The sequence below is a fragment of the Ranitomeya variabilis genome, chromosome 3 (assembly GCF_051348905.1).
Source record: "Ranitomeya variabilis isolate aRanVar5 chromosome 3, aRanVar5.hap1, whole genome shotgun sequence".
Lineage (NCBI taxonomy): Eukaryota > Metazoa > Chordata > Amphibia > Anura > Dendrobatidae > Ranitomeya > Ranitomeya variabilis.
In genome coordinates, this window is record NC_135234.1 from 402,048,833 (window position 1) to 402,067,268 (window position 18,436).

The window sequence follows — 18,436 nt, forward strand, 5'->3', positions numbered from 1 at the left end:
ATGCCATCCTCGAGACGTACCTACTCAGAGCACTCGCTTCGTCCGGAATATGGGGAACTCATTCAATTTTGTGGACTGGTGCCGAAAGAGATGAGGGAAGAACTATGCCCTCATAACAGTGGTAATATAATACCACCTTGGTAACAAGGGACGGGGATGTGGCCTGAGGACAACCTTGCCTTGAAGGAAATAAGGGAAAAAAGTCTGAAAGGACCCGTTAGCACCGAAGACTCGTCAGGATGAGGATATCGCAGAGAAAAATGGGGCGACCTTCCCTAATAGTAAGGTCTGTCCGGATCAAAAAAAGGAGTCTACTGTAATACTCCTAGGACCATTAAGGTCCCAATGATCTAACGGTATGCGATAGGGAAGATAGGGAAGAACTACGTGTGAAAACTTCCTGCGAGACAGTCCCTATTTGCAGTTTTGTTGCAGAAAGGCGGAAAGCTACCAGCTCCCGCAAGCAAAAAAAAAACTGATGTGGTCAGTGCAGATTTCCGAGGATCACTGGGGCCCTTTCTGCTTCTGAAAAGCTTTCGGAAGTAGTGGAAGGGGAGTTATGGAAACTGGTACCACGGAAGAACCAGAGCATGCAGTGCGATGGCTCTTGGATCTCGAGGCCGAACCACAAACTCGAGTACACAGGCGATCAGTCTGGACGCCATCCGAACTACAACTGCAGAGCTCCAGTGAAGGCAGGTCTGATGGAAGACTTCCGGGTGAAGTTCCCACTCACTTGAGGCGAAACCCTGATGGCTGAATATGTTCGCCGCCCAGAGTTATACTCCTGGGATATGTACTGCCGAGATCACCGAGTGATAGATCTCGGCCCATCAGAGAATGTGAGGTACCTCGGCCATGGAACCTGAACGTGGGTACCTGCTAGATGATTGACGTATGGCACAGCTATGGCATTGTCCAATTGAATTCAGATGGGTTGGCCCGCCAGAAGGCAGTGGACCTACTGTAGGACTACCGTTCGGATCTCCAGAGCAATGATCGGGAGAAGAGGACTGGCATTGGTAGTTACTAGTAACCATTGAACCGGGAGAAAGGCCCTGGATGAAGAAGGAGCTCAGAGACTATCGTCTGAAAGTCTGTTTGACTTGCTGAAAACGAGTGGAGCGAAGGAAATTGTTTCCATTGTCGTCACCATTTTTCCTCAGAACCCTCCCAGCAAATCGAATGAAATGAGGGGATGAGTGATCAAGTGCGCGAGCTCCCTGTTGCAGGACCATGACCTTGTCTGGAGGGAGAATTACCACCCTTCTGGAAGAGTCCCGGATCATCCTCAAAAAGGATATCTGCAGGGCTGGAAATGAGAAGTTGTCTAAGTCTAGCCACCAGCCCAGGTGAGAGGGTATAACAAGTGATATAGACTACTTAGCGTAGTCCTGGAAGGGCGGCTAGACAGTCAGCCAAACAGGGCAGGACGACCACGCGTCTAGTTTTCAAGAGGAACATGACAGCCACCATGAGCCATGCGAACACTCTACGTGCGGTAGCAAGGCCAAAGACAAGGTCGTAACTTGAAAATGCTGCTCACCAATGGAAAGGCGAAGGAATTTTTGAAGAGGGTAAGCATCCCGAATGTCGATGGATGCCAGAAACTGCACCTTTTTCTGTTGAAGTAATGGCTGAGCGGAGGAACTCCATTCGAAGAAGAACCTTGTGAAAGGTTGTTAGAAGTTTGAGGTCCAGGATCGGTCCAACTTCTCGTTCCCCTTTTTGGAACCAAGATCCCTCAGATCTAGACTGTGAATCAAAGTAGTTAAGGTCTCCAGCCAGGAGACCATTACTCTAGCAATCCATGCGGCGGCTAGGGAGGGTAGAGGGCTGGACCCGAAGCCGCAAAACAGAACGAACCAAATTTGCTATCTGACAGACCGTGGCATTTTTAATTGATGACACATCGGGCAGGGATACTGGTAGGTAAACCACAGGAGATTGTACCCGGTTAATCTGCCAAGTGGCAGAATGTGCGGCTGCATCCAGCAGGTCATAATCTCTTGCCATCGCCGCTCTCTTTTGACGGTGCAGTTAAAAATTAGGAACCCTCGATCCACCATCCTCTTAACAGGGCAGTGGAGAGGGATCATCCGCCTTCTTGCATCTTCTTTTAAATAGTGGTGATGCAGAGGGGGGTGCTCAGATGCCCGAAAGGGGTGCCTCTGTACATCCACAGAGTTCAGGTCTCCGGGTGGACAGGACAGGTTGTCTGGCGTTAGGCCTGGATGCAGAAGAGGATACCTGGAGGCGACACTCCGTGTGCCCGTCTGTTGATGGTGTGAGGAGATCGGTGCCCTTTAAAGGGCCCGTCGCCCTTAAAAATCAGACCAGGCATGGCATCCCATGTAAAGGCTTCTGTCCAGTGAATCGCATATCCGGACTGGATGGCAAATGCTCTACGAGGGAGTTTAGTCTCCTTATGAGGGACACTGTGTAGTCTAGAGCAGGACCGGAGTCCTCGTCAATGTACAGAGATTGGATGATGATATAAATAAGCGAGTCATCCTTTACTGAAGCTCTGGCAAGTCCAGGTCCAAGGCAATATCCGATCCGTGTCCAGAGTCTTGTTGTCCTGGACAACCCTTCCACTTCTGGTTGGGTCTGTAGGAACGTACGATCCTTTGTTAGTCTCCCGCTCAAAAGATTTGATTGACCAGCTGTACTGTCTTCAGGAAAGGGTTACTGGTCAGCAAATCCTTGGAGAGAGATCATGAAATGAAAACTATCGTTTTGTAGATGCCTGTACGTTTCTAGAATACTCGCGGCCACTGCTAGCCGACGGATCCCATGTAGGAGAGGGACCATGTATATCGGTCCTGCGAGCACTCCGAGCCACGGAGTGATCACGGAGGGATTCAATTTCTTGGTCAGAAAAATCATGGGATAAACTGGGATCAGCGGCGGAGGGCTCCTCATTTATGACCGGCTTCGGATTGGTCGTGTGCCTTTAAGACCAGGAATACTGGTCATGTGCCTTGAAGATAAAATCTCGCAGAGAGCGAGAAGCGCCAATTCGGGGGGCAGAGCCACAGGCACGACATGGGCGGAGCCTCGAGACTTCCATGAATAGGCCCAGGCCGGGGCCTAAATTTCTGCAGCCGTTGCCAGCGTAGAAGTGAGGGGCGTTGCAGTGGCCAAGAAAATTCAGCGCTTCCGTGCCAAAAAGCGCCAGGCGAAAAGCGCCAGGAAAACGGGCAGAGCCGCCTTAGGGCGCCATAGTGCGCTTCCGGGGTGCGGCCTACAGATCGGCCGAAGCCGGGGGCTAAATTTTTGTAGCCGGCCGGAGCGTTACCTCAGGGAGGTGGGCCACAGGGAAGCCTGAGACTGCCTGTGAATATCCCGCTGCGGGGGCCCATCGCTGGCATGATCCACTCACCATCGGTGTGCGTCCCGGCATGGAGCCGCCGCGGATGTCGGGTATTGCAGCGTGGACGGTGCAGGGATAGAGGGCTAAAACTCAATTCACCATCCCTTTGTTAGGGAGGTGGAGAGGAACCGTCCGCCTCCTTGTGCCATCTGCTTTCACAGTGGTGGGACAGTGGGGGCTGCTCGGAAGCCATAGAGAGGGGCCTCTGTACATCCACGGAGTTCAGTCCCCGGGTGGACAGGACCAGTTGTCCGGCATTAGGCCTGGCTCCAGGACAGGATACATGGAGTTGACACTCCATGTGGTCGCCTGCTGCTGGTGTGGGGAGATCGGGACCGTGAAGGAACCGTCATCCCTGAAGTGAGCAGGGTGGGGCTCCGGCGGTTGGCAGGGATTTCAACTGCGGCCTAGTCTGGCTGAAAAAGCCGGGAACTAAATTTATGGAGCCTGCCGGTGGAGCGCGTCAGAGGGCTGCGACATAGTGCCGAATGATTGCCGCTGGCGTACCGGCCAGCGGCACCTCTCCCCAGGGACCAGGACCGCACCTTCCACGCAAGCAGCGTGAGGAAGGAAACTACTCACCACCACCGAGCAGAGATGCAGCCTCTATTGCAAGGGAATAAGCTCAATCGATCCTCCCTTGGCCGGGGGATGGAGAGTCTCTGTCCATCTTCATATCTGCCTGCCGCAGGGGACTTACGGCTGTGCCTGCCGCAGGGGACTTACGGCTACTGTGGGGACTACATGACGCCAACAGGTGAGGGCTTAATTGCGGATGAGCCCGGGAGATACACATAAGAGGCATACTCTATGTGCTCGCCATCTTACAGGGGAAGGAGATCGGGACCGTATAGGAACCGTCGCCCTAGCGTGGATTAGGCGTGCCCCAGTCGTCGCAGGAAAGGTACGGGGAGGTATACTCGCCGTGCTTGCCTGTTGATGGTTCGGGGGAGAGCGGACCCTAGAAAGGAATCCGTTGCCCCCTTCACTCCGTTAATTAAAAAAATAAAAATTTACAGAAAATAAAAATGTTGGGGTCTGAAAACAGACCCAAGTGCCTCCTACAGACACTAAGCAAGAACTGGTTAGCTGAGAGCCAGCAGGAGGGTGTATACTGCAGGGGAGGAGCGAACTTTCTTTGTATCACTTAGTATCAGCCTCCTGGTGGCAGCAGCATACACCCACGGTCTGTGTCCCCCAATGGGGCGAAGGAGAAAATAATATTTAGAGCCAAACACTCTTCCGGAATTGCACCTTTTCTCTGCAGTTTTTTAAACCTAAAGTTTTTTTTTTTTTTTTTTAATTTTAGCATTTACTCATCGTTTCCGGATCCCATTTTGAATTATTTTTTATGCTGGCTTTTCTTTATCCATCTTTTATTTTTTGTGTGTAATTCAAGGGTCTTTTTATGATCATTTTCCAGATTTTTTTTTTTTTTTAATTCTATTAAACAATGAAGATCGCGCTAGCATTTTCTACACAAAAACGCTCACAAAACACTCAGAGTTGAGTTCCCTAGCAACCAGGCACCCCCACATGTACTTATGCTGGCTAACAGATGTAAATCATTCAGCTGCGGAGCAGAAAACTAAATCTCCGAGCACTAAACAATACTCGGAGACCCCCCCGAGCGTGCTCGAGAAATCTCGAGTAACGGGTATATTCGCTCATCACTACAAACAAACAAGCAAAAAAAAAAAAAAAGAATGCATATGTCATTTCTTTGAAGCAGCTCATATCAAAACACTTGAGGAAAAAAAAAAAAAAAACTTTTCCCAAACTGCCTTAAATCATGATTTCACTCCACAGACTCCTAATCTTCATGTGTTTGTGTCAGTAATCCTTATTCATGATCTTACTTACTCTTAGAAAAACCTGATTTACAATGCTTTTATTTGCATACAGAAAAGTTGTTAGCAGGCCAATTCCAACAGTAATGCCTAATAGAAAACAAAATAAAAAGAAGTTAAAATATAAAAACACAACAAAATCTTTTAAAGTAAAGGCTCTCTATATGAAATAAAATTAAATCTGGAAAGCTGGTTGCATGGCACAGTGAAGGTATACACCAGTGAGGTTTTCTGACCGCTGTCAATCATTCCAGAAAGGGCATGTGAACGGAATATTGCGACTCTTCACGAGAACAGCACCAAACAGTAATTTCATTGAATCTGGTGATTAACTGTGTAAGGCTATGTGCACACGTTGTGGATTTTGCTGTGGATCCGCAGCAGTTTTCCATGTGTTTACAGTACCATGTAAACCTATGGAAACCGCAATCCGCAGTGCCCATGCTGCGGAAAAAAACGCGCGGAAACGCTGCGGGTTACATTCCGCAGCATGTCAATTCTTTGTGCGGATTCCGCTGCAGTTTACACCTGCTCCACAATAGGAATCCGCAAGTGTAAACCGCAGGTGGAATCCGCAGGTAAAACGCAGTGCCTTTTACCTGCGGATTTCTCAAATCCGCTGCGGAAAAATCCGCAGAGCTCCAAAATACGTGTGCACATACCCTTAATGGGAATCTATCACCAGGTTTTTCCACCTAATCTAAGAAAAGCCTAATGTAGAGACAGAGAACCTGATTCCAGCAATTTGACACGCACAAGGCTGCTTGCTGCAGTTTTGATAACCACCTGTTGATAAAAATGAGGTCATCACACTACAGAACTTGCTGCTTAATGCCAAGTAGTACTCCTTTCTCTGTATAATCCCACTGCCACCAATTATTGGACGTTTTCTGCCTATGCACAGTGTACACAGAAGGCTGTCAATCAGTGGGTGGTGTGGATGACATTATACAGAGCTCAGCATTAGAGAATTGGCCGAGCCATAGAAGAGAATACAGTTTTAATCAAAGCAACAACCAGTAAAATAAGCGATACATTGCTGGAATCAGGGTCTCTGCCCCTTCATTATTCTGCTTTCAGATAAGGTAGCAAAAAGCTTGTGACAGATTTTCTTCAATCTTCTTTAAGCAGAACAAAACTAACTACAATTTGAGTGAAAGAAAAGGAGACCTACCTGTTAGGTGCTGAACAATGAGTTTGGCACTAAAGATTAAAATATACGGAAAGCTTTTATCCAACCACTGATAGACATGCAGGACCTCGGAGATGCTGTTTCCATGTTCTCTTGGGTCTGTGTTATTTGGATCGTTCTGCCCCCCCACATCACTGGCATGAGAGTGTGTGTGGCCAGGCCGATTCTGAATCCGTATGGTTGGTCTGGCATGTCTTGGGCCGGATCTTGTGCCACTTTCTGAGTGTATATTTATTGCTACATCTCCAGAGATGCCGGAACCCTCGGCGGGTGAGCGGTTAGCTGGGAGAGAAAGGCAGGGCAAGCCATCACCATTTCCCGTCTGATGGGCATGTCCAGCGCTTGTCTGCATGATGGCGGTCCTCTCTTCTTCCAACTTACAAGCCTCGCTGCTACATTTCCTAAAATGGAAAGAATACATGATAACACACAGCCTAATCCATAGGAACCCAAATAAGAAAAGAAAACTTTACTAAAAAGAAGGACTCCCAAACTGGTAAAATATGTTGTGGAGCCTAATTTTTAGGTCGTTGTCATAATTTTATATTTTACTTTTTAATACTACTGTGGTAAAGTGTAAAGCTAAAAAAAAAAATTGTTTTAATTTTTTTCATATATTAAAAACAGCACAAAGGACCATTAAAACTAAACCCAACAGGTCCTGCTCCCTCCTGACAATCACATTGCTACAACAGGAGGACAACATGCAGTCTGTGCTTCCTGTACTGTATACACATGCCCATCCAGCTCGGTGTATACAGTGATCAGGAAGGCAGAGGTGGTAATAACCATTTCTGTATTCTTTATGTAGGGGATACAGGACCAAAACTAAGAAAAAATCGTAGTTACTTACCGATAACGGTATTTCTCTGATCCCATGATGGCACCACGGAGAGAGGGGTCCGCCCCCAGGGACAGGAAACCTACAGGTGAAAAAGGGCGTACCTCTCTCCCACATCAGTTGGTTAACAGAGCCTTATACAGAACTTCAGCTGCAATTTGATATTTACACAAATTAAACTTAACAATTTTTTACTTAACAGAGGCACCGTGGCTAAAGGTAACTAACTATACATTATAGTGTGCACACCTGTGTGTGAAAAGGGAGGGAATATACGGGTGCCATCATGGGATCAGAGAAATACCGTTATCGGTAAGTAACTACGATTTTCTCTATCCCCATGATGGCACCACGGAGAGATTTACATAGATTGTAATTTTTTAGGGAGGGACCACTGCCTCTAGAACCCTTCGACCAAAGGTGAGATCAGAGGAGGTCAAGTCTAAGCGGTAGTGTCTGAAAAATGTAGACTGGGAAGACCAAGTGGCCGCTCTACATATCTGTTGTATTGACGCGCCCGCTCTTTCCGCCCAGGATGATGCCACTGCTCTGGTCGAGTGCGCCTTTATATTCTCCGGGATGGCCGTCCCGCTGGAAGAGTAGGATAGGGCGATGGCATCTCTTATCCACCTCGCTAGCGTAGCTTTTGACGCTTTCTGTCCCTTCCGTGGACCCTGGAAGCAGACAAACAGAGCCCTATCCTTCCTGCACTCTCTAGTGGCTGACAAGTATTGGAGTAGGCACCTCCTAACATCAAGGGTATGTAGTGTTTTTTCTCCCTCATTCTTGGGGTTGGGACAGAATGAGGGCAGGGAGACCTCTTGTGTCCTGTGAAATTGAGACGCGACTTTTGGGAGGTAAGCCGGGTCCGTTTTTAGAATGACTCTGTCCTCAAGAATTTGAGTGAAGGGAGGGCCCGCGGACAATGCTTGTATGTCACTAACGCGACGGGCTGAGGTTAGGGCCACTAAGAGTGTTGTTTTTAAAGATAGAATCTTTAGGGGTGCGTCTGCCAAGGGCTCAAAAGGAGATTTGGTTAGTGCATTTAGAACAAGGTTTAGATCCCATGGAGGGGCATTATGCAAAGGAACCGGTTTTAATCTACCCGAGGCTTTGATGAATCTCACGATCCATCGGTTTCTGGCTAGATCATAATTATATAGTGCTCCCAAGGCTGCTACCTGAACTTTTAGAGTACTCGTAGCTAGCCCTTTTTCCAAACCCTTTTGCAGGAATTCGAGAATCTTATCTATTGGGATTTCCCCCCCTGGGTCAACCCCTGATACAGACATGAATTTTTTCCACACTTTGCCGTATATTTTGGTGGTTACGGGTTTCCTACTCTGTAGTAATGTGGACACCAGGTTGGATGAAAACCCTTTGCTGCTTAATAGCTTCCTTTCAAAAGCCAGGCTGTCATATGTAGGCTTTTCACATTGGGGTGACACACTGGGCCCTGGGATAACAGATTTTGCGTGTCTGGTAGAACCCACGGACTGTCTAAGGACATCTTTCTCAGCCAAGAAACCATATCCTGCGAGGCCAGAATGGAGCTATGATTATCACTGTTGCTCCCTCCTCCCGAATTTTCCTCAAGACTAGGGGAATGAGGGATATTGGAGGGAACGCGTAGGAGAGGCGATAGTTCCAGGGGACTGTGAGAGCGTCCAGAGCTACTGGCCCTCCCCGGGGGTCGATTGAGCAGAACTTCCTCACTTTCCGATTCTGAAAGTCCGCAAATAGGTCTATTTCTGGCTCTCCCCAACGTTTCACTATTTGGTTGAATACCGACTGTTTCAGCTCCCACTCCCCCTGTCTCAAGCGTGTTCTGCTGAGGAAGTCTGCGGTCTGGTTTTCTGAACCCTTTATGTAAAGGGCTGTTAGGGACTTCAGATTGTGTTCTGCAATGTAGAAGATAGACCGGGTTTCTTCCATCAGTGTTTGTGACCTGGTGCCCCCTTGGTGGTTTAGGTATGCTACCACTACCTGATTGTCCGAAAAGACTTTTACGTGGTGGGAGCGGATGATGTTTTGGAAGTGTATTAGGGCGAGTTTTACCGCTAGCAGTTCTTTCATATTTGATGAGGTTAGCTCCTGATTTTTGTTCCAGTTCCCTTGTGTCACCTGACCGTCTATATGAGCACCCCACCCCCAGGGGCTTGCATCGGTCGTTAGGATTTTCTCTGTTGGTAGTGACCAGGGGACCCCCTTGGTAAGATTTATCGGATCTGCCCACCACTGTAGGGAGTGTATCGTAGTTGGTGATATGCTTAACCGCCCGTCTAAATTTCCTCCCAGACACAGGCTTGAACTTAAAGTCTCCCATTGTAAGTCTCGGGAATGGCATTGTGCCCACTGCACTGCCGGGATACAGGATGTCATGGAGCCCAGCAGGGACATGGCTTTCCTGAGTGTGGTGACTGGGGATGATGACAACTGTACCGCTGCCTGTGTCATCTTTTGAATCTTCCCCTGAGGAAGATAACACGTTTGTGTGGTCGAGTCGAGGACTATCCCCAAGTACTCCTGTACCTGTGATGGGACTACTTTGGATTTGGTAAGGTTCAACAGCCAACCTAGGCTTGACAGAGAAGTCATAACCAAATCCAACTGCTGTTTGCAGTGATGGAATGATGTCCCTGCCACAAGGAGGTCGTCCAGGTATGGGACTATCAGGATATTCTGCTCTCGTATATGAGCCATCACTTCCGACATTAGTTTCGTGAATACCCGGGGTGCGATAGCTAACCCAAAAGGGAGGGCCCGAAACTGATAATGTTTCACCTCCCCCTGGATATTCACTGCCAGCCGGAGGTACTTTTGATGATCCTTGTGGATCGGTACATGATAGTATGCATCTCGTAGGTCTAGAACAGTCATGAAACACCTGGGAAAGAGTATTTTTACGCAAGATTTTATTGTCTCCATTTTGAAGTGTGGGATCTCGAGAAAACTGTTTAACTTTTTGAGATTTATTATTGTCCTGTATGATCCATCTGGCTTCTTTCGGAGGAAGAGGGGAGAGTAGAAGCCCATGCCTCTTTCCTGGTGAGGGACTTCCTGTAGGACTTCCTTCTGGACTAGGCCTAGAATCTCTTCCTGAAGAGCCGACTGTTCTTGAGACTGTCTCTGTGGTGTCACCATGAAGAGGTTGTTGGGGGGAATGCGGAACTTTAGCTTGAGCCCTTCTCGTACTATGCCTAGTATCCAGGGGCTGCTTGAAATTTTTTCCCAGGCTGGGAGGAACTCTGTTAGTCTCCCGCCAACCTGGGGGACACCTTCATTGAGTTTTCTTGTTGTCGGGAGTGGGTTTGTTGAATAGGAACCCTCTGGTTTTATTTCTTTTTTCCTCCCATGTTTCTTTGTTCCCTTTCGGAGGTTTTCTCCGCATAAATTTTTTATTCCGAAAGGAACGTCTGTATGATTGGTTGGGGAAACCAGGGAAAGACTTTTTCTTGTCCTCGGCTTTCTCGAGGATGTCATCTAGCGTTGTGCCGAACAAGAATTCCCCCTCACAGGGTATTGAACATAGTTTTGTCTTTGTCTGAAGGTCCCCTGGCCAACATTTTAGCCACAGGGCACGTCTTGCGGCGTTCGAAAAGGCGGCAGCCCTGGCTGCTAGTCTGGCTGAGTCTACAGATGCATCCGCCAAAAAGGCTGCTGCACCTTTCATTACGGACACTGATTTTTGAATCGTGTCTCTAGAGACTTTCCCTTTTAATTGGGAATCCAAGTGCTCAAGCCACACCATTAGCGCGCGAGCTGTGCAGGTGGCCGCGACCGCTGGTTTAAGTCCGCCTCCTGCCGCTTCCCAAGAGTTTTTTAGAAAAACCTCGGCTTTTTTGTCCATCGGATCTTTTAAGGTACCCATGTCCTCAAAAGGTAGGGCAAACTTTTTTGAGGCCTTTGCTATGGCCACATCTAATTTTGGTGCCTTACTCCAGGATGAGCAGGCTGGGTCATCAAACGGGTATTTTCTTTTGGGGGTGAGGAGAGCTTTTTTGTCTGGTTTTTTCCACTCTCTTTTAATTAGAGAGTGAATTTTCTCATTTACTGGAAATGCTCTTTTTCTTTTTTGTTCCAGACCGCTGAACATTATGTCCTGCGCTGTTTTTTTAGGTCTCTCCTCCACTAGACCCATTGTTGCTCTGACCGCTTTCACTAAAGCGTCTGTTTCCTCGATAGGGAAGCAACTGCGCCCCCCCTCAGAGGATACTGAAGAGGTGTCAGAATCTGACGAATTATTCGAGTCAGATAGTTCACTCTCTGACTCGTCCGCACTGGATACGGGGGACTCAGGTGTTTTCTTATGTTTTTTCTTTGTGGCTTTAATGCCTTTAATGGCACTTTCCACCTGGCTTTTTATTAGTGACTTTAATTCGGATGCAAATGATGGGGTTTCCTCCTGAATCGTCTTTTTTATACAGACGCTGCATAGTCTCTTCTCCCAGGAGGAAGGCAGCTCGTCTGAACATATGGCACATTCTCTGTGCTTAGTTTTGGCTGTACTTTTCCTCCCCTAGAACAGAAAGAGCCCTACATTAAAGTCAGCACTTTCACGTAGATCACTCACCCCCTGTGGATCAGAGATACCGTCTCAGGCCTGGTGACTGTATCCGCTGGAATCGTCGCCGGCCGTGTGGTTTTTGCAGACCCCCGACTGCGTTGAGACTCTGATCGTCCGCTGCTGCTGCGCTGTACAGAGGACGAGTTTCCTTTGCGCTGCTGCTGTGGGTGCAGACGCCGCTGCACTTGTGCCTGCTCAGGAGATCGCTGGACGGCTTCCTGCATAACCTGCTGCTCGCTTTCGCTCATGGTGGCCTCCGCACTGTAAGGTGCACTTGGAGTTTGAATTTGCCACCATTTTCCCTGTGCTGGCGTTGCTTTTATGCATTAGTGCCGGCGAAACCGGAAGTGACTGTTTGCGCATGCGCCCGCCCAACTTCCGGTTCTCTGCCAGCTTCACATGAGGGAATGAATGTACTGGGACGCCGGCGCGCGCGCAGTAGCGCTGCGTTTTCGCGATGATGGCGCCGGTGAGCGCACCAGCGCTCCATTACCGACGCCCACACCGATTTACCGGTAATTACGCCGGTGTCCTCTGGCCCGTCTTACTTGGCCTTTTATGGAAAGATAGCCGCCGCTACCTCCATATTATCATTAAGAGTCCTCCGGTGACCGCCGTCACCTGCTCCTTACCCCCCCTCTCTTTTTTTTTTTTTTTTTTTTTCATGGAAGGCAGACTGGATCCTTTCACTGCCTTCCTCCACTCACCCATGAGGCCCGCCGACCCCTGTGGTGGTGCTTCAGGAAAGGGAGAAAAAGAGAGGAAAAAACCGCTTGATCCAGCCGTAACAGGGCGCCCCCTGTTAGAAAGTCGACTGCATCAGCCCCTGGAACTCCACGAAGAATCCTTCAGGTACGTGCTGTAGGTTCCCCGTCAGGGACAGGAAACCAACTGATGTGGGAGAGAGGTACGCCCTTTTTCACCTGTAGGTTTCCTGTCCCTGGGGGCGGACCCCTCTCTCCGTGGTGCCATCATGGGGATAGAGAAATAATGACATTTCATCATTACACAAAGAATAGATCGGCCTGTGGCAAAGTATTTTTGTAGCCCTGATAACATCACAGACATGAAAATATTAGTATTGAAAGATCCCAGAGAGACCGAAGATTCTGGGACAATGTTTGACACTCTCCGAGCACTAATAAATGTGCCACATGCTTTATATCTTCACCTGTGCTCCAGACCTTATGGGGAGACCATAACCATGGATCAGACCTCCATCAGCGGACAATAAACTTGTCATCCTTTTCTAGGAACTGCTTCAATACTAAATGGCACAACTGTTCTCTCTCACTTCTACATACAGTGGGGCAAAAAAGTATTTAGTCAGTCAGCAATAGTGCAAGTTCCACCACTTAAAAAGATGAGAGGCGTCTGTAATTTACATCATAGGTAGACCTCAACTATTGGAGACAAACTGAGAAAAAAAAATCCAGAAAATCACATTGTCTGTTTTTTTATCATTTTATTTGCATATTATGGTGGCAAATAAGTATTTGGTCAGAAACAAAATTTCATCTCAATACTTTGTAATATATCCTTTGTTGGCAATGACAGAGGTCAAACGTTTTCTGTAAGTCTTCACAAGGTTGCCACACACTGTTGTTGGTATGTTGGCCCATTCCTCCATGCAGATCTCCTCTAGAGCAGTGATGTTTTTGGCTTTTCGCTTGGCAACACGGACTTTCAACTCCCTCCAAAGGTTTTCTATAGGGTTGAGATCTGGAGACTGGCTAGGCCACTCCAGGACCTTGAAATGCTTCTTACGAAGCCACTCCTTCGTTGCCCTGGCGGTGTGCTTTGGATCATTGTCATGTTGAAAGACCCAGCCACGTTTCATCTTCAATGCCCTTGCTGATGGAAGGAGGTTTGCACTCAAAATCTCACGATACATGGCCCCATTCATTCTTTCATGTACCCGGATCAGTCGTCCTGGCCCCTTTGCAGAGAAACAGCCCCAAAGCATGATGTTTCCACCACCATGCTTTACAGTAGGTATGGTGTTTGATGGATGCAACTCAGTATTCTTTGTCCTCCAAACACGACAAGTTGTGTTTCTACCAAACAGTTCCAGTTTGGTTTCATCAGACCATAGGACATTCTCCCAAAACTCCTCTGGATCATCCAAATGCTCTCTAGCAAACTTCAGACGGGCCCGGACATGTACTGGCTTAAGCAGTGGGACACGTCTGGCACTGCAGGATCTGAGTCCATGGTGGCGTAGTGTGTTACTTATGGTAGGCCTTGTTACATTGGTCCCAGCTCTCTGCAGTTCATTCACTAGGTCCCCCCGCGTGGTTCTGGGATTTTTGCTCACCGTTCTTGTGATCATTCTGACCCCACGGGGTGGGATTTTGCGTGGAGCCCCAGATCGAGGGAGATTATCAGTGGTCTTGAATGTCTTCCATTTTCTAATTATTGCTCCCACTGTTGATTTCTTCACTCCAAGCTGGTTGGCTATTGCAGATTCAGTCTTCCCAGCCTGGTGCAGGGCTACAATTTTGTTTCTGGTGTCCTTTGACAGCTCTTTGGTCTTCACCATAGTGGAGTTTGGAGTCAGACTGTTTGAGGGTGTGCACAGGTGTCTTTTTATACTGATAACAAGTTTAAACAGGTGCCATTACTACAGGTAATGAGTGGAGGAAAGAGGAGACTCTTAAAGAAGAAGTTACAGGTCTGTGAGAGCCAGAAATCTTGATTGTTTGTTTCTGACCAAATACTTATTTTCAACCATAATATGCAAATAAAATGATAAAAAAACAGACAAAGTGATTTTCTGGATTTTTTTTTCTCAGTTTGTCTCCCATAGTTGAGGTCTACCTATGATGTAAATTACAGACGCCTCTCATCTTTTTAAGTGGTGGAACTTGCACTATTGCTGACTGACTAAATACTTTTTTGCCCCACTGTAGATAGTTCTGCCTCAATCATTTGTCTTATTACTGCTATATTCTATGTCCTGTATTTTCAGTTAGCCATTGAAAGGCAATCACAAGTCCTGAAGCCTTGAGGTGGAGATTAAGGCTATGTGCACACGTTGCAGATTTAGATGCGGATTTGCAGCGTTTTTAGCCGCACAGATTCGCATCAAATCCGCGGTGTAGTGAACAGCCAGTGTTAATCTATGGGAACTGGAGATTTGATGTGCACATGCTGTGGAAAAATCTGCGCAGAAACGCATCGCTTTTTCCGCAGCATGTCAATTCTTTTTGCGGATCTGCACCCATTGACTTCCATTGAGTAAGGCACATCCGCAGCAAAATCGGAGATGTAAAAAACATCTGCGGATTTGCTGCGGATGTGGGTGCTAGAAACGCTGCAGATTGGGAGGAGGGAAGTGTGTGGGTGGAGCCATGTGCGTGTATGTGTGTGCGGGGGTCTGAGTGAATCTGTCTGTGTGTGGGGCTGTGTGTGTGTCTGTGTGTAGGCAGGCATCGTCCGATGGGACTACTAATCCCATCCGGCAATGCCTGCTACAGTGACACCATTAGCCAATGATGGGAAAGTAGTCCCATCATCTGGCTAATGTGTTGAATGTTTAAAAACAAAACACACATATACAGTACACATATAGTACATACTTACCATATACACCTAATCCCCAAAGCTATCGATCATCTGCAAATAAAATTAAAATAATAAAAAATATACTCCCTGTGTCCGCCGTAATCCAATTAACAACGAGTGTCCCACGACGAACTCCCATGGAGAGCTGTCACATCAGCAGAGGCGACCGCTCTCCTGGTCTCCGGTGATACAATGATGGAGATAATCCTCCTCACTGTATCACTCCGCCACCAACAGGTCACCTGAGGTCACTTGCGGCACTACACCGTGAGAATTTTTTTACGGCTGTAGTGCTGCAAAGTGAACTCCGATGATACACTGACCGGAGATAACTTTCCCGCAGTGTGTCATCGGAGGCCCTATAGAGTGGTCACATCTGCTGATGTGACCACTCTATAGGTGAGATCGTCGTGGGACTACATCGGATCAGGGAGTATTTGTGTTTTTTTTACATTTTTTGCAGGTGATTGATGGCTTCGATTGGATTAGGCTAAATTAGAATAAAGATTCTGAAAAAATGTGTAGTGTTTTATTTCATTAAAATACTTTTTCTGGCTGTTTTTTTTAACCCATTAATAACTACAGGATTAATAATTGATAGGCGTGTTATTGACACCTCTCCATTATTAACCAGGCTTAATGTCCCCTTACAATCAACGGTGACATTAACCCCTTATTACCCCATATGCCACCACTACACGGCAGTGGGAAGAGAGAGGCTAAGTGCCTGATTGTCCCTAAGAGCATTAGCGCCCGCTCGCTCATTCCTGACTGTCCCTAAGAGCATTAGTACCCGTCCGGCCATTCCTGGCTGTCCCTAAGAGCATTAGTACCCGCCTGCTCGTTCCTGACTGTCCCTAAGAGTATTAGTACCCGTCCGGCCATTCCTGACTGTCCCTAAGAGTATTAGTACCCGTCCGGCCATTCCTGACTGTCCCTAAGAGCATTAGTACCCGTCCGGCCATTCCTGACTGTCCCTAAGAGCATTAGTACCCGCCTGCTCGTTCCTGACTGTCCCTAAGAGTATTAGTACCCGTCCGCCCATTCCGGACGGTCCCTAAGAGCATTAGTACCGGTCCGCCAGTTCCTGACTGTCCCCAAGAGCATTAGTACCCGCCTGCTCGTTCCTGACTGTGCCCAAGAGCATTAATACCCGCCTGCTCGTTCCTGACTGTCCCTAAGAGCATTAGTACTCGTCCGCCCATTCCCGACTGTCCCTAAAAGCATTTGTACCCGCCCACCCATTTCTGACTGTCCCTAATGGCATTAGTATCCGCCTGCTCATTCCCGAAGAGCATTAGTACCCATCCACCCATTCATGGCTGTCCCTAAGAGCATTAGTACCCGCCTGCTCATTCCTGACTGTCCCTAAGAGCATTAGTACCCGTTCGCCCATTCATAACTGTCCCTAAGAGTATTAGCGCCCGTCCCTGGCCATCTCTATGATTATTAGTGCCAGCCTGCCTGTTCCTCAGCATCCCTATGATTATTTGTGCCGTCCGCTTGTACCTAACTTTGTATGAGTATTACTACCAGTCTGCCTGATCCTAGAGGTATTCATGCCCTCACACCTGTACATGACATGTTTTTGACATTTTCTCATTAGTATCTTCATTGTATTATTTAGTATCTATTAGGAAAAATAATAACATTCCTATAATTCCTTATGATTATTATTTTCTTACTTCTATCCTCCCTGTCTGGTTTCTGGTGTGGTGACAGACAACAAAACTCATGATACTCAGATGGGATTTTCTCTTATTTTCAACTATTGTTACATTGTGTGTGCATGTTATGCTTTATTTGGCTCATGGTTGGTATTTTGAATAAATAACATGGACAAAACAGAATTCATCAGCTTTCCCCCATCTCATGCGACCCCCCCAACTGACCTCTCCATTACAGTAAACAGCTGCTCACTCTCCCCAGTCTCACATGCTCGCTGCCTCGGGGTAATCCTTAACACTGATCTCTCCTTCAAACCACATACCCAAGCACTTTCCACTTCCTGCCGACTTCAACTCAAAAATATTTCACGAATCCGTACATTCCTAAACCAAGAATCTGCAAAAAACCCTAGTCCATGCCCTCATCATCTCCCGCCTTGACTACTGCAACCTCCTGCTCTGTGGCCTCCCCTCGAATACACTCGCATCCCTCCAATTCTAAACTCTGCTGCCCGACTAATGCACCTGTCCCCCTGGTATTCCCCGGCTTCTCCCGTCTGTCAATCCCTTCACTGGCTCCCCATTGCCCAGAGACTCCAGTACAAAACCCTAACCGTGACGTACAAAGCCATCCACAACCTGTCTCCTCCATACATCTATGACCTCGTCTCCCAGTACCTACCTGCACGCAACCTCCGATCCTCACAAGATCTCCTTCTCTACTCCCCTCTTATCTCCTCTTCTCACAATCGCATACAAGATTTCTCTCGCGCATCACCCCTACTCTGGAACCCTCTACCACAACACATCAGGCTCTCGCCTAGCATGGAAACCTACAAAAGGAACCTGAAGACCCACCTCTTCCGACAAGCCTACAACCTGCAGTAACCACGGATCAACCAAACCGCTGCATGACCAGCTCTATCCTCACCTACTGTATTCTCACCCATCCCTTGTAGATTGTGAGCCTTCGCGGGCAGGGTCCTCTCTCCTCCTGTACCAGTTATGACTTGTATTGTTTAAGATTATTGTACTTGTTTTTACTATGTATACCCCTCGTCACATGTAAAGCACCATGGAATAAATGGCGCTATAATAATAAATAATAATATCCAACTCCCCCTGATGAACTTATGTTACGTGACGAATTGTGTTAATGTCACCAAATAGTCGATTCACTCTATGACACCGGCTGATGGGTTGCACCTCATATGAGATTGGAACTCCCACTATTGCAGACCAACATTGTGGCATATCAACAGAATGATGTGGAGCAGTAAATCCATCTGTAAACTGGATGTGTACAAACTCTCATACACTGCTATTCTGCTTTGCCTTGAGCTCTGGTACCACCATCTGCCATTTGATAGATTGAT

General features: G+C 47.6%; 2 protein-coding genes across 6 annotated transcripts in view; both read right to left on the reverse strand.

Moving 5' to 3' along the window:
- The window catches only part of RNFT1 (ring finger protein, transmembrane 1), a 44,341-nt gene that overhangs the window by 19,741 nt on the left and 6,164 nt on the right, over positions 1–18,436 (reverse strand). For all 5 annotated transcript variants that reach the window (XM_077296206.1, XM_077296207.1, XM_077296208.1 and 2 more), the window contains exons 2-3: positions 6,401–6,819; positions 5,240–5,316 (exon numbers count right to left, since the gene is read on the reverse strand). In XM_077296206.1, coding sequence (XP_077152321.1) covers positions 5,240–5,316; positions 6,401–6,819 — 496 coding nt within the window. The remainder of the gene's footprint in view (positions 1–5,239; positions 5,317–6,400; positions 6,820–18,436) is intronic.
- Positions 6,853–12,074, reverse strand: LOC143817544 (uncharacterized). The gene is made up of 3 exons (XM_077299038.1): positions 11,853–12,074; positions 10,698–11,778; positions 6,853–6,890 (listed from the first exon to the last, which is right to left on the reverse strand). The coding sequence occupies exons 1-3, from the start codon at positions 12,072–12,074 to the stop codon at positions 6,853–6,855; spliced, it is 1,341 nt and encodes a 446-aa protein (XP_077155153.1).

Bases quoted from the DNA above. Each gene is read 5' to 3' on its own strand.
- LOC143817544 (XM_077299038.1), bottom strand. From the start codon at position 12,074: ATGAGCGAAAGCGAGCAGCAGGTTATGCAGGAAGCCGTCCAGCGATCT. The intron at 11,779-11,852 runs GTATCTCTGATC...TTTCTGTTCTAG, and splicing joins CAGTCACCAGGCCTGAGACG to GGGAGGAAAAGTACAGCCAA. The intron at 6,891-10,697 runs GTTTCCCCAACC...CCTTCTTTTTAG, and splicing joins CAAGAAAAAGTCTTTCCCTG to TAAAGTTTTCTTTTCTTATT.